Source organism: Microcebus murinus, chromosome 4 (assembly GCF_040939455.1).
Source record: "Microcebus murinus isolate Inina chromosome 4, M.murinus_Inina_mat1.0, whole genome shotgun sequence".
NCBI lineage: Eukaryota > Metazoa > Chordata > Mammalia > Primates > Cheirogaleidae > Microcebus > Microcebus murinus.
The window spans coordinates 84,368,522-84,383,200 of NC_134107.1; the positions used below are offsets into that span (position 1 = coordinate 84,368,522).

At 37.2% G+C, this 14,679-nt stretch overlaps 2 protein-coding genes across 3 annotated transcripts in view; one reads left to right on the plus strand and one right to left on the minus strand.

Moving 5' to 3' along the window:
* The window catches only part of PDGFD (platelet derived growth factor D), a 233,306-nt gene that overhangs the window by 104,652 nt on the left and 113,975 nt on the right, over positions 1-14,679 (minus strand). The window lies entirely within an intron of this gene.
* On the plus strand, positions 5,896-7,248 carry DDI1 (DDI proteasomal shuttling factor 1). Its single transcript, XM_012770508.3, has one exon. It carries the CDS (start codon positions 5,896-5,898, stop codon positions 7,138-7,140), a length of 1,245 nt encoding a protein of 414 aa, XP_012625962.3. The 3' UTR covers positions 7,141-7,248.

Here is a 14,679-nt window from a genome sequence, read left to right on the forward strand (position 1 = left end):
GCTCAAAAGATAATATTTTGGTGATTGGCTATTAACACCACCCTGAGAGGGAACCAGCTAATGTTCTCATTGTCTGGATAATACATAAATTTAGGATAATACCTAAATAAAATCATGAATTCATGTAGATACTAGAATTAATATTTTCACAAAGAAAATTTCTGATGAAGTTATTACAATGTATTTGAACTTATGAATAGGCCATAGTGGTATTTCTAAACTATAGTAACAGTGATTTTTAAATGAAGATTTTTCTGAAAATGCAATATCCTTCTGACAACACTTGAAATAAGGAGAGGGGAACAGGTGGACAATATTGACTATTCTGGTTCACAAGTAGGTAGACCTGGAGGACCAAGCCAGGGAAACATTAGCTTTTTACAGTGCAAAAGACTTTAGCCTCAATTGCAGCTGAATTCAAAACATAAGGCACTATTATCATTACTATTATTTTTATGTTACATGGTTATTCGCCACACAGCAGGAATAAGAATACATAAACATTCCTTTCCAAAGGTACATTGAAAGTCAAGAAACAAGTAAATGTCAACCCCAAAATCATAAATCTTTTTTATCTTATTTTTAACTTGTTGCACTAAATTTAATCTATGAATGTGTCTCCCACAAGTGATAAATAATCTTTAAGCCTTCAAAGCGTGAGCCCCACAGATCAGAGTAATTTTTATAATATGAGTAAGACATTGGAAGGGATCACACAGCACAAAATTGCAAGTAAACACACACGACAGACTTAGAATGTGCATAGTTTGAAAATGCCAAAAGTTATCAAGAGATTATGTCATTATATCATTTTCAACACGCACTATATAACATTACATGAATCTCTTTTCATGATATGGTGCTAAAACTAATAATCTATAAAATACAGGAATAAACAAAGTGCACTATGAAAATATTCCCTGCTGGAAAATGACTATCTTTGATTAACAATTGCACTTTCAAAGTAATTGGAAACGTCCTGCAACTTGCAGGCATGTGTTTTCTCTTTCTCTTTCCCCACTTCCTTTCTACCTGTGTGTGTCTTCTGCCAGTGTTCCGGCTCCTTACAACAAAGAAAATCCACTAGCTCAGTTCTAAGCAGACTGACACAGACTAACTTCTCAGATTCCATGAGTTTCTTCAATTCCATATCTGTTTATATATGTATTTATTTAAAAGATTTTACTATGGTGTTTAAGCTTCCAAGACAGGCAATACTAAGCCTTTACATTTCATACATTTTTATATTCCAAACACACTAATAAAAGCTTGAATTTTCATTAAGCACTTTTTTTTTTGTAAATATGGACTATTTATTATGGAAAATTCTTTAAACATATATGCAATAAATAAGCCCCTATCCATAACCCAGCTTTGGAAACATTTCTTTTTAAATATTTTATCTAGCATTTCTATTGAGATTGAAGTAGGAGGTAAAGTTTCTTGTTTTAACTCAGTCTACCATCCTAGTGAAAAATTCTTTGTTTTAATACAGAAGATATCTTAAAGACAGTTCACACATTCTTTAACAGCTGTGTAGTATACCAATGTACCATAGTTCATTATGGCACTTTTCAATGTGTCTATTAAATAATTAACTCTCTGAAGATATACATGTTATTCATCTATGACTGTTCTGGAACAATTTATTGTATTACTGTAAAGCAAATAAAAGGACAGTGGAAAAATTAGGTATTTAACCTAAGGGTACAGCTTTAAAAATTTTGCATCTCTCCTAAATTGCACTGAAAATCTCAAGTGATGATTTAACTGTCTTAATAAGTCTCAATTACATTTTAAAAGTAATATCAGGTACACATTTAAAGAAAGGGATCCCTATGTAGCAAGCAAATATATTTACTTAACGTGGTTAATTATTATATATGTTACATGATGACATTTATGCACGCACTCTATTTTTTTCACAGATAAAAACATTTATTTTACTTTGTAAAGCAATAGATAGTATTTTAAATATCAACTGACTGTACTAAGTGGAATCATCAATTATCTGGATTGGGTTTTTTTTTTTTGCTGCATTAACTTTTTAGAAAGAGATAAATTATAAATGGTATTATTGTAAATTTATTCCAAAAAATAACTTTGGGGTTATTTACTGGGACAGTATGAAATCAGTGCCATCTCTTCTATTTTCTGGGCATTTAGGCCATACAATGAGAATTGATTTCTGAGTGATAGCCCTGAGACCCTGCAGGAGTTCACTTATCATAGAAAGATTCAATTACATGCTTACATTGTACTTAGTGAGACAAAAAGTAAGAGAATATTTCACAAAGAACTCTTCAAGAAAAGTTTCAATAACCTTCGGTTACTTAGATTAACACTATATATATATATATATATATAAATGTGTGTGTGTGTATATATATATATATATATATATATATATATATATAACACCTATTATATAATTCAGATCACCCATTTCTCAACAGTCTATGCAATAGGGGCTTATAGTATAATAAAAGCTTATGTTTAGGAGTATTCATACATACTTCTAGTGACCTCCAAGTTCACTGTATAGTCGGAAGATGTTTTAAATTAAAATTTCAAGTTAAGAGAATGACACATATGATATTTGAATCACCAAAAGTGCTGAGTAAAATGAAAGAATCACACAATGTATAAACAGAAGTCCTAAACAGCCCCAGGAGACTGTGTTTATCTTTTCAGATTCTAGGCTGTTTTATAACTGAGGTTTAAGGCCTGGAAGGGTGGCTGGAAGACAAGACCCAAAGGATTCCTGCCAATCCTGACATCCTGTGACCTACGGAATGATGACAGTTTACTGGCCAGATCTTGAGAGTTTTTGCTTTCCAGAGTGTGTTCTCAGTAAAACGTAAAATAGTAAAGAACACATAAATGCAAAATGCCGCCCAAAGTAAAGAATTACAGCAAGATAACCAAACATATCATATAGAATTTAAATACGTTCGATATCAAGATGACAGTAATATATATGAAAAAAGATGTATCTTTTAATGTGACCTCTCAATTTTTGCTTTACCAAAAAAAAAAAAAAGCTTATTCTACAAAAATAATTTCATCCACTATTTATAAAAAACCTCAAAGCCCTAGGATTATCTCAACTTATTACAGTTTTAAGAACAAACTGTACAAAGCTACTTCAGGGAAAAAGAAAAAGGAACATCAAATCCAAATCTTACTGATTTCTCAATCTGTTCTTTAGCAGAGTAGTTTGCATGTGACATGTCACATGATGGTTGTTCCCAAACTCAGGACAAACCATTAGTGAACTCTGATAAATTTACCAGGATACTAAGAACCACAGAAGAAACTGAATAACTTAATATTGTCGGGTCAAAGGGCCACTGATCTCTACAAATAGGGAAAAATTACAATGCTAGATTGTTTTCCCCTAAAAATCCTCATATCATGAAGCACTGCCTTCTAATTAAAGGTTCTAAGTTAGGTCATCTCTGTCCGCCTTTGTTTCCCCACCCTAGCCCACCCTGCATTGCTAACTCATCATCTTTCTAAGCCCACCTCTTTCAGGAAGCCTTCCCTGCCCAATATTTCTTGCCATCTTCTTCATCTGTTCTCCAAATATTATTAATTTCTCCTGAGGTGCGTAGGCTTCTACTGGGATACTTTCTTACTCCCGATTTGTGTGCGTATGTGTGTGTGTGTACGCATACATGTCTCCTTTTTTAGACTGTGACCTTTTTATAGCAGTGGTCCCCAACCTTTTTGGCATCAGGGACTGTTTTCGTGGAAGACAAGTTTTCCAGACTGTGGTGATGGTGGTGGTGGTGGGGGGGGTGATTTTGGAATGATTCAAGCGTATTACATATATTGTGCACTTTATTTCTATTATTACATTGTAATAATATATAATGAAATAATTATACAACCCGCCATAGGCTGGGGACCTCTGTTTAAAGAATACAGCCTATATTTCACATGATTCATGTCTGTATCTCCAGAACTTAGCACATGCTTCACATATACTGGGTATTCAGTCAATATTTCTAATATAAATAAATATGAACATGGAAACTTTATGATAATTAGAACAAGGATGAGACATAGTCTTCCATCTGAGACAAAGACATGAGGAACAGGAGCCAAGAAAAAAAAAGAGCTCTTTTAGGCTGATGCAACATCTTTCTCTCCATCACGGTGTAATGGTGCAGGCCTTCTGACAACACTTGAAATAAGGGGCGGGGGATGGGAAAAGGGGGACCAGGCAGATGATGTTGACTATCCTGGTTAATGGATAAATAAATAGATTTATAAAGTAGGCAGATCTGGGAGGATTAAGCCAGGGAAGCACAAGCTTTTTAAAGTATAAAACACTTTATGAAACATAGAGAAAAATAACTAGTATATTTTTCTAGCACTTCTACCCAACCATCATTTGCCTGAAAGACTTCTTTACCCTTATCCTGAGAGCTTCCACTCTGGGGTATGTGTGTGCATGTGGGGTAGGGTGTGTGAGGCTGTGCCCTAGGGTCAGGGAGAGGCATGTTTGGCCTCCAGGGTAGCATCTGCAATGCATTTTACTACGGAATCAATGTCCAACTGGTCACCTCAAAGGCTTGGCTCACTCATCCTTTCAAAGCAGTGGCTCATCTTACTCAGTCTCCCTTTGTAGAGACCCTTTGTGTTACCCACACACTCAGCTTCTCTGACCCTTCCCGCATCCAATGGGCAAACACATCTTCCTCCCCACTGCTTAGGCTTTAGTCCTCTTTAGGTCTTCAGATTCTAGCCATAGCTCCCTCTTGACCATTGAAAAAAAATCATCCTAACTGGCCCTCCAGCCACATGTATGTCCTCCACTCGTGGCAAGAAGCCTCTTTCTTAAGTCAATTAACTGGAAAAAAAAATCACAAATACCTGCTTCAAATGTTTTCCATTTCCTTTCCTTTCTTTTTTCCTTCATCTTTTTTTTTTTTTTTTTTTTTTTTTTTTGGAAGGAGGGATTCTTGCTAACTGATAATATTTAAACTCCTTGGATTCACACATGATTCTTTATAAATTGGATCTAACCAAATTTTCCCAGCTTTTAGAGCCTGCCACTCAAATTCATGTACAAATTTCCCCCGTTGCACAGAGTGTCTTACTTTTCTCTAGAAAGAACAGGCCTTGTCATGAATTCCTGCTTTTGCAACATGCAATTCCTTTCATCTGGAGTGACTCTCAACCACTTTTCACCTGGAAAATGCTCATCCTTCAACATCCAGCTTGTCTCCTCCTTAGAAAAACACCCTCTGTTTTTCTGGCAGTAGTAAGAGTAGTACACCACACATGTCTGTAAAAGTACTTCCTTCTAGTATCTTGACTGACCCATTCACCTGTCTAACCTTTTCCAGAGGGTGAGCTCCTCCAGGGCAAACAAAAAGTCTCACTTATCCTTCCTACTAACCACAGAGAACGGTACTTGCCATGTAGGAAACAAACCCTCACTTTGGTCGGGGGTAGGTAAAATTACGTAGAATATAATTCTAAAGTGAAGAAAACGAATGTTAATATGTTGTTTTTAAGAAGAATTGAAGTCATCTCCTTCTTATCAAGTGTTACATAGGCTTTGAAGGGCTGGCCCGAGAACCTAATGGCCTTGAGGACCTTCGTTTCTAGGGGAATAAGCATTCTAAGTTCCAATGAGCACACATGCCAATGAACCTTGGAACGCCGCGTGCAGCCCCAAGGCTCCATGGGGCCAAGGAGCGGGCACCTGCTGGGAGGCAGCCCCGAGACGGGTGCGCGTCTGCGCCTCTTCCAGAGGTGAATGAGCCCCAGGGACACACCTCGTCGTGCGGAGGAGCAGCAGAGCCACCAGCGGAGACCAGCCCAGCCAGCCAGTGAACGCCCGATGCCCCCTCCACCTGGCCCTCCTGGGTCCCTGCCATGCTGATCACCGTGTACTGCGTGCGGAGGAACCTCTCCGAGATAGCCTTCACCCTCCAGGTCACCCCTGACTTCGAGCTCCGCAACTTCCGCGCCCTCTGCGAGCTGGAGTCCGGAGTCGCGGCTAAAGACATGCAGCTCATCCACATGGAGCAACTCCTCACCGACGACAACAGCTCCCTGGAGTCGTATGGCCTCAAAACCGGCGATGTAGTTGTCTTACTCGAGAAGGACAGTGTGGCATCCCGGCCTCCGGGACGAACCGCGAAGCAGTCCCGCATAGATTTCAGTGGCATCGCTGTGCCCGGGACGTCCAGCTCGCGGCAGCAGCAGCAGAAGCAGCAGCAGCAGCAGAAGCAGCAGCAGCAGCAGGAGAAGCAGCAGCGCACCCCACCAGCAGCCCAGCAGTCCCACGGCCTGGCCAGCGGAGAGAAGGCAGCATCTTCTCAAGGTCTGGACAGCCCCACCCTGATCCGCAGCATGCTGCTGTCCAACCCACACGACCTGTCCCTGCTGAAGGAACGCAACCCCCTCCTGGCAGAGGCTCTGCTCAGCGGGAACCTTGAGACGTTTTCCCAGGTCCTGATGGAGCAGCAGAGGGAAAGGACTTTGAGAGAGCAAGAGAGGATTCGCCTCTTCTCTTCTGACCCATTCGATCTGGAAGCTCAGGCCAAAATAGAAGAAGAAATCCGGCAACAAAACATCGAAGAAAACATGAACATAGCCATGGAGGAGGCTCCCGAGAGTTTCGGACAAGTGGCCATGCTCTACATTAACTGCAAAGTGAATGGACATCCTCTGAAGGCTTTTGTTGACTCGGGTGCCCAGATGACCATTATGAGCCAGACTTGTGCCGAGAGATGTAACATCATGAGGCTGGTGGATCGACGATGGGCTGGGATTGCTAAAGGCGTGGGCACGCAGAGAATTATTGGCCGTGTTCATCTAGCTCAGATCCAAATTGAAGGTGATTTCTTACAATGCTCTTTCTCTATACTGGAAGAGCAGCCCATGGATATGCTTCTAGGCCTAGACATGCTCAAGAGACACCAATGTTCCATTGATTTGAAGAAAAACGTGCTGGTGATTGGCACCACTGGCACACAGACTCATTTTCTTCCTGAAGGAGAGTTACCTTCATGTGCTAAGATCGTCAATGGTACTGGGCAAGAAGAGTCTTCAGGCAAGGAAGCAGCAGATAATATTAAACATTCATTCATGAATTCAGGACGGAAAAAGCATTGAAGCAGGTTAGAAACATGCCACCACCTTGAGGGAGCCTCAGGACCCAGGAAATTATAAGACATGAGCTCACTGGCAATGTAATCATTAAAGACATCAGTAGCAACCAAACCTGGCCTTGGGACTAAGTTCTCCGTTGGGTAACTATATAAATCATGATTGCTTGTTCTTGGCCCCTCTTCTATTTCCCTTATCCAAAGATCACTGAACCTCATCCTGGGAAGGGTCTGGAGGCTCCAGCTGATTTCCAGAAAATCCATGAAAAGGAAAACCAGTCTCTTCTTTTAAAGACACTATCCTATCAGATTACAGGGTGGCTTGTCCAAACAACTTACTATTTTGCAGATTTCCCTGGAAAAAAGCCATTGCTGCAGAACTTACAAGGCATCTACACGAAATTATTTCACATCAGCACTAACAGTTATTTATACTCAGAGAAATATGTCTATTTTCACAGATTTTGTTTTCTTTGGGAAAAGTATTAGAAATGATGGGTCAGTTATACTCTTAAATTGATTAATATTATGTCTGTTTTGAGCAGCATAAGGGCCAATTTCCTCATATTTACTTACAACTTCCCATCCCCTGGATTCCCCTGGAGTCATGCTCACTGCAATCCCCTGCTAAGGGCCATATTACACAGAATAAATTTCCTCCTAGAATGTCATAAATTAATTTTCTCTTTCCCCTGCATTTAAGGAAGACTTGGTTGTAAAACAAAGGCAATAAATTAGTATTTTTTTTTAATTATGGTACTTCTTGGAAGCCTAGTGGTTGTATCGCGGTGGAGTGAGAGGTAGGAGCAGGCAGTGGTCCAAGTTTTCTAATACTCATTTCAACTAGATCATCTACCTTTTAAAAAAATCTGCTTTATATATTAAGCTCCTCCTGCATACATACTATTTGAAGAAAGGGCTTCACTGTTAAAATAACATTTGGAAAATTCTGAATGAGAAGATCCCTAATGCTTCATTCAGATTAAAATCTGTTCAGACAAAGCTACTCTTCATTACTACTGATAGTGAGAAATGGAAGATCCTAGACCTAATTACAACCCATGGCTAAAACACCTGAGAGAAAAGGTTCAGCTACCTGGGGCCATCGGATGCAAGGAAAATGTTTCAGGACAATAATTCATCAAGACTGGTATTAGAACAGTGGATTAAAAGTCAAGAAGCATATGTTTTGATCCTAGCTCTTCACTACTTAGACAATCAGTTCACCAACTTTGCAGTTCAGATTCCTCATCTATAAATTGTTTCAGAGGTGAGGGGGTCGCTTTTCAGGTGTTAAAACTCCATTATGATCTAGGATATCTTTTAAATTATGCTATTTTCTTTTTTTTTTTTTTTTTTTTTTTTTTTCTTTTTTAACCAGCCTGAGTCTTTAGATATTATGCTATTTTCCCAACAAGATCTAAAGCCACTGAAAGCATTTCCAAAAGCTACAGATAAATCCTCCCCTATAATCCCCACATTCCTTTTTTGGGTTTGCTTCTTGGTGATACTAATCACCCTTTTTCTAAAAACAGTCACTGTTCTCTTTCAGCCACCATCAATTCACCTCTAAGTTTTATTCTTTCTTATAGGTGTTCCCATGCTCACATTCACCAATCTTGTCTATATTTGCACCAAGATTTACACTTAGAACTGCTAAAAATGACCAAATGGATAGATTTCTACTTTTGTTGCTAATTAAGCACTCAAGACAAATGCAATAAATGGAAAAGGAAGACATTCAGAATAAAGTCAGCGATAAGCAACCTGATAAATTCATAGATTCTCTCGCAGATAAAAATATGCAAGATCCTTAGCATCTTCTTCTGAACTCAATTTTAAGGTCCATTTATGCAAAAAATATCTGATTTGCATATGCCACATGGGACTCTTCAATGTCAAACACAAGTTTATTATATGGTCTATCAGGATGTCTAGCCCCAAAAAGCTAGTGTAAAAATCACAGAATCTTCAAGGTAAAAGATAATTTACATGACCCTGCTTTCTCAGAGGAACATACTTTCTGAGGTAGCTATAATGTTTTGGAACAAGTCTCAGGTATAATTCTTTGTTTCTTATTTTGAGCTGAAATCTACTGTCCTGTAACTTCCAATAAATTGTCTTCATTCTTCCTTCTGCCAAGAACCCATGTCTTTAATCTTTCTGGTATGAGGCAATCATTTTAATACATGAAATCAGTATCATCCTACATAATCTTTTCCATCGGCTTTCACTAGTGTGTATTCTCCTAAAAATTTCTGTCATGTTTCTTTGGATATATTCCAACTTCTAAACATATTACTTGAGTGAATGGATGAGTAAATTAAAAACACTTACACTGAATTGAAAAGCGATGACCTCAAAGAAAACTCAGTAAACAAAGTGAATTAATTAAGCAATGTTCGTATTGATAAATTTTTAAAAATCGTTGTCTTTCAAATCAGAAAGTATTTTAAAAATTAGTTTAATGAATTTAAAGTCTTGATGCAATTCTGTGTACACTTAAAATTAAGAGTTCTAATCAATTAAATTTTAAATAGATTAGTTTTGGTAAAAGGCAACCTCTTTTGCTTGTCTTCTATATATATATCAGAAGCTGTGCAAGGTACTTTGCATATATTACTGCCCTTAATCCTCATAATAAACCTTCAAAATAGTTATTCTTAACTCCATTTTGCAGATGAAGAATGTGAGGCTCAGAATTATCAGTAACATTCAAATGTCAAAGCTCAGTACTTTTTAAGCTTTTTTGATGACTACCTACATTTTACATTGTGATCCAGTTTTATGTATGTCTTTCTCTCTATATATGTCTCTCTACATAACTGAAACAAAAAAATTCTTGAAACAATATAAAATGTTTTGTTTTCTTAGTCTATTTCCTTTTAAAAATTATCTTTTATGTATCCCACCAAGATATTCTTTACACAATTTACAAAACACTGACTAAACTACCAGATTGCCCAATTCAAATATTTCTGTTTTCAAATGCCAAGTTCTTTTCACTATGTAACTTCTTTACCTGACATATTTTAATTCTAGATACTGGTACAAAAGATGCAAAATTGTTATAATATTTTATTTTATGTTCACAAAACACTACCAATAAAAATGACAACAGAGTAGGAGGAGTCAGAATATTCTCAACAATTATTTATTGAATGTCCATGAAATAAGTCCCAAGCCAGGTTTTTATAAACATGGAAATGAGTAAGTTACAGTTACAGACATCAAGGTGATTATAACCTAGTAAAGATAGAAGACAGATTTGTAACCAATTAAGAACATAAAGGGTAGGCATGAAATTCATATGTTAATAGGTACAAAAGAATAAATTTTATATTGAGGGTTATTTTTAAAATAAGAAGCAAGCCTGTAAATGCTGTCTCACTATGTTTAAAATGTCCATCACTGACACTGACAAAAAAGCCCTTAACCTCGTCTTAAAAGTTCAGCTTGCTAATGTACAACTTACAAATATCTAGCACTGGAAATTTACTACTTGGAAAATGGATGAAGAAATCTTCATTTTCTTTCTTCCTATTAGAAATCAGGATGTAGCTGACCACATGATGAAATAGACCTACCCTGTTTAAAATAACAAGCCATTTAAAAAATCCTTGGTTTCATCTACTACCCATTTAAATACCCATCTTACCTAAAATAAAATCACTATTGTGATAAACATTTATTTCATGACTACAGTAATGCATTCTGCTGCAATTAAACCAGAAGATTGATATTGTTTGAGATAAGTAGAACATATAATCTTGACCTTTTTCTTAAAATATCTAGTCATAAAATTTCTCTTGTTTCTAGAGGGCAATCTATTCGCCCAAAAGAAAAAAGACAAATGGATGTTGGCATGTATGAATTCATCTTCACTGCAGGTACTAAATGTTGCCTTTTTAGTTAAAAGAACAATTGTGCTTCTTTCAGAATGCCAATTATAAGAGGGCCATTTGCTGACATCTAACATTCCCATAAAGAAACGCTTGAGTCAATGATGAGAGTGATCTGGGACTCACACCAGGAAACTGATGGCAAAACTATTAATCAATGCTAACATTATTCCTAGTTATTCCTTGAGGTTGGCAAGAGCCTGTAAAACCGAAGGAGAAGAATAAAGGCCGAGATAGGTGGAGGAAGAAAGGAAAAAAAACAAAACAAACAAACAAAAAACCAACACAGAAGTCTGGGTTGATTTTAACTGATTCTTTCCCAGTCAAAGTACTGTTTCACATGGTGGGTGAGGACTAGGCTAAAATTACGGGTCAGCTACTGTTTCAAAACATTTTATTCATCCTTGGCAAGTTACCCAAAAATGGAAATATTTTCACGGCAGAGCTAAGTTCAACTTGCTTTTGAACTCCAGCTTGCTTCCACACCTGGGTCCGCCTGTTAGAATCTCTAAGGGTCTGTTATTAGAAAAAAAATGGAACATGCAGGTTTGCTGTGTTTTCTACGCCTTCCTCACAGGATCCATTAACAGGCTGTTGAGATGATACACCTGGGTGGCTTTGTCTCATATAACCCTGGGGAGTGTTTTTTGATGATTGTTTGCTTTCTTTCTTTGAAGAAAGACACGAATATGGTTTTTCTATATTTCTAATCAGTGAAGTTTATTTTATGAACATGATTATAAAAATCACAAGGCAACTCCCACTATGTTAAAGTGCATAGGAGGCAAGGTGGGCTATGCTTCAGGTAAGGGTAAAGGGTGTCTTTTTCTACTGTTAATTGATGTATTGATGCCCTGTCTGAATAAAATAGACAATGATTACCAAATAAACATATTCCAGGTAAATAATCACTGGAATCCATCAAATTCTGGCCCTATGACATCAATCACCATTATGAAATCTTACTTTACCAGGGCTTCCCTACAAGGATCCTCTGAGATGAAGAGGAAAATTAACTTAAAATCACATTAATTCACATATTCTCCCTTTCAAACTCTTGTCATGTCTAGAGATTCAATTAGCCTATCAGTCAAAAAGTGTCAGTGTTTTACATTCATACATGTCACTGTAAATTCAATGTAATTTTTTCAAGGGTCTTGTCATTGGCTTAAGTCAGAGGTGGGGAACCTTTCATGTTATAAGTCCACATTAATTTATCTGCAATCAAATAAGGCTGCACCCTCAAGAAACTTCAATTAGGTATGCTTAAAAATGTACATTATTTTATAAAAATTGAATACAATGTACTTAATAATTTTAAAAGATGAAAACTTTATTAATTTTAATGTATAAACTGCATGTGAGTTGTATTTAACTCATATTAGTTCTGAGTCCAGGACCTCATGAAGCATATGTAACTCACATGACTCATCACCATGGGAGCTATGAGAACTATTTTTCAAGTTGCATATAACTCATGCACAGAAAACAATAAAAAATAATAAAATTTTCATTAAATTACCGTGTTTCCCCAAAAATAAGACCTACCCATAAAATAAGCCCTAGCAGGATTTCTAAGCATTTGCACAATATAAGCCTTACCTTGAAAATAAGACCTAGTGATGGGCGTGGCTACAAAGCATAGCTGCACAACTCATGCATTTCATCGCGGAGCAGTAAAGAAGATGAACAACTCTTCTCATCTGCCCCATGAGAGCTCTATTGCTTAACATGAGAGATTGGGGCCAATGGTTCTAAAGGAAATAGAGTTGCAAGAAATTCAGGATGGAATTCGGGGTTTGGAGAGTTATGATGATGTTCCAGAAGAAGACTACTTAACAATATTTGAATAAATGTAGATTGTTGTATCATACTTAAAAAAAATAACACATTCCCTGAAAATAAGCACTAGGGTGTCTTCTTGAGGAAAAATAAATATAAGACCCTGTCTTATTTTGGGGAAACACACTAGAAAGGATCATTTTGTTTTCTAGTGTTTTTATTTTGTTTTTGTAATAAAACACCGTGGCTCCAAGGAAAAATTTTTTCTAGTGTGGCAGCCAATGTGTTAAGTTAACTAACATTTTAATGACTTTGTTGTGCCTACTGTTTGTTGGAAAGCATTTGAATATTTGGTTGCAGCATGGAGGTCTGTAGTTTCAGTTGATCCTCTAGATCTGTGGTCCCCAACCCCTGGGCCATGGAGTGGTTCTGAACCACGGCCTGTTAGGGACCAGGTTGCACAGCTGGAGGTGCACAGTGGGCAATGGAGTGAAGCTTCATCTGTATTTACAGCAGCTCCCTATCGCTTACATTACCACATAAGCTCTATCTTCTGTCAGATCAGCGGAGGCATTAGATTCTAATAGGTGTTTGAATCCTACTGTAAACTGCACGAGTGAAGGATCTAGGTTGCACACTTCTTAGTATTAATAGATTCACAATAATAAGTGGCTGAAAAGCTAGAAAGCATTTTTCCAGCATGCCGCCAAAGTTATGGGTATTCTACTGCATGTTTCCATATTTCAATTGTATCTTTCTTAGCATCAATGACTTTAAACTGTCATCTACTGAGAGCTCAATCAATTCCATCTGTATTTCTTTAGGTGCCTTGGTGATATCAACTAGGTGAGGCGGAAATGCTAATTTGAGTGCGATATCATGATTCTCAAAATCAGTGAAACTTCCATTGTGTTTTCCAATTAATAGGTCTGTAACAGCTGCATATTCTTCAAATGAGTTGCACATATCATCCGCTCATGAATGACCTTTGTTAACTGGGAAAAATGTTCATCCAAAATTTCCTTTCAAAGAAGTGTTTTGAAGAAAGCAAGCTTTTTTCAAAATGCTTGGATTTTTTGGCACATATCATAATATAGACTTAGGTTTACCTTACAAAGAAATAGTCAAGTCATTTTGATTTGACATGATATGACATAGAAATGCTGCATTTCTGTAGAAATTGTCTTTCGATAATTCACATTGCTGATTCTGTTCTTCATACAGTTTAGCTATCTGTTTTTGCAGAGATAAGATTTTGACTAACACCTGTTCCTGTGATAGCCAACACACTTTAGGCAAATCCACCCTGAATACTTCACTGTTCAACTTTAGAATGTTACAAAACTGATCATGCTGTATTGCATTCTAGGAAAGTAGTTAACAATACTTCTAACTTGTTGCAAAGTGTCACTTAAAATAGTAGCTTTCACACAGAGATTTTGCTGATGCAAGATACAATGAGAAGAAATGAAAGCATCTGGATGTGCTAACACTTTTTTTTTTTATCTGTGCAATAAAGCCATCATGTTTCCCTGTGAAGGAAGGTGCATACACTCACTAAATTTACCAAATTCAGTGCAACTTCACGACATTTATCTAGAAAGTTGTTGAAGATATCTATTTCTCATGTTCTGTTTGCAAGTGTTCCCAAAGTAATTCTTTGTAGCAAAGAATATCTAGTATGACCTGAATGAAGTATAAAACCTGCCCTGAGTCAGTAGTATCAGTTGATTCATCTAGAGTGATTGAATCACATATATTTTCCTTTTGAAGTATTGTATGAAGTCGTTACGTTAAGTTGAAGGCTAATTCATGCTGTCAATCAGATATGGATCTCCTTGAAAGAGGCAGTTGCTTGTACT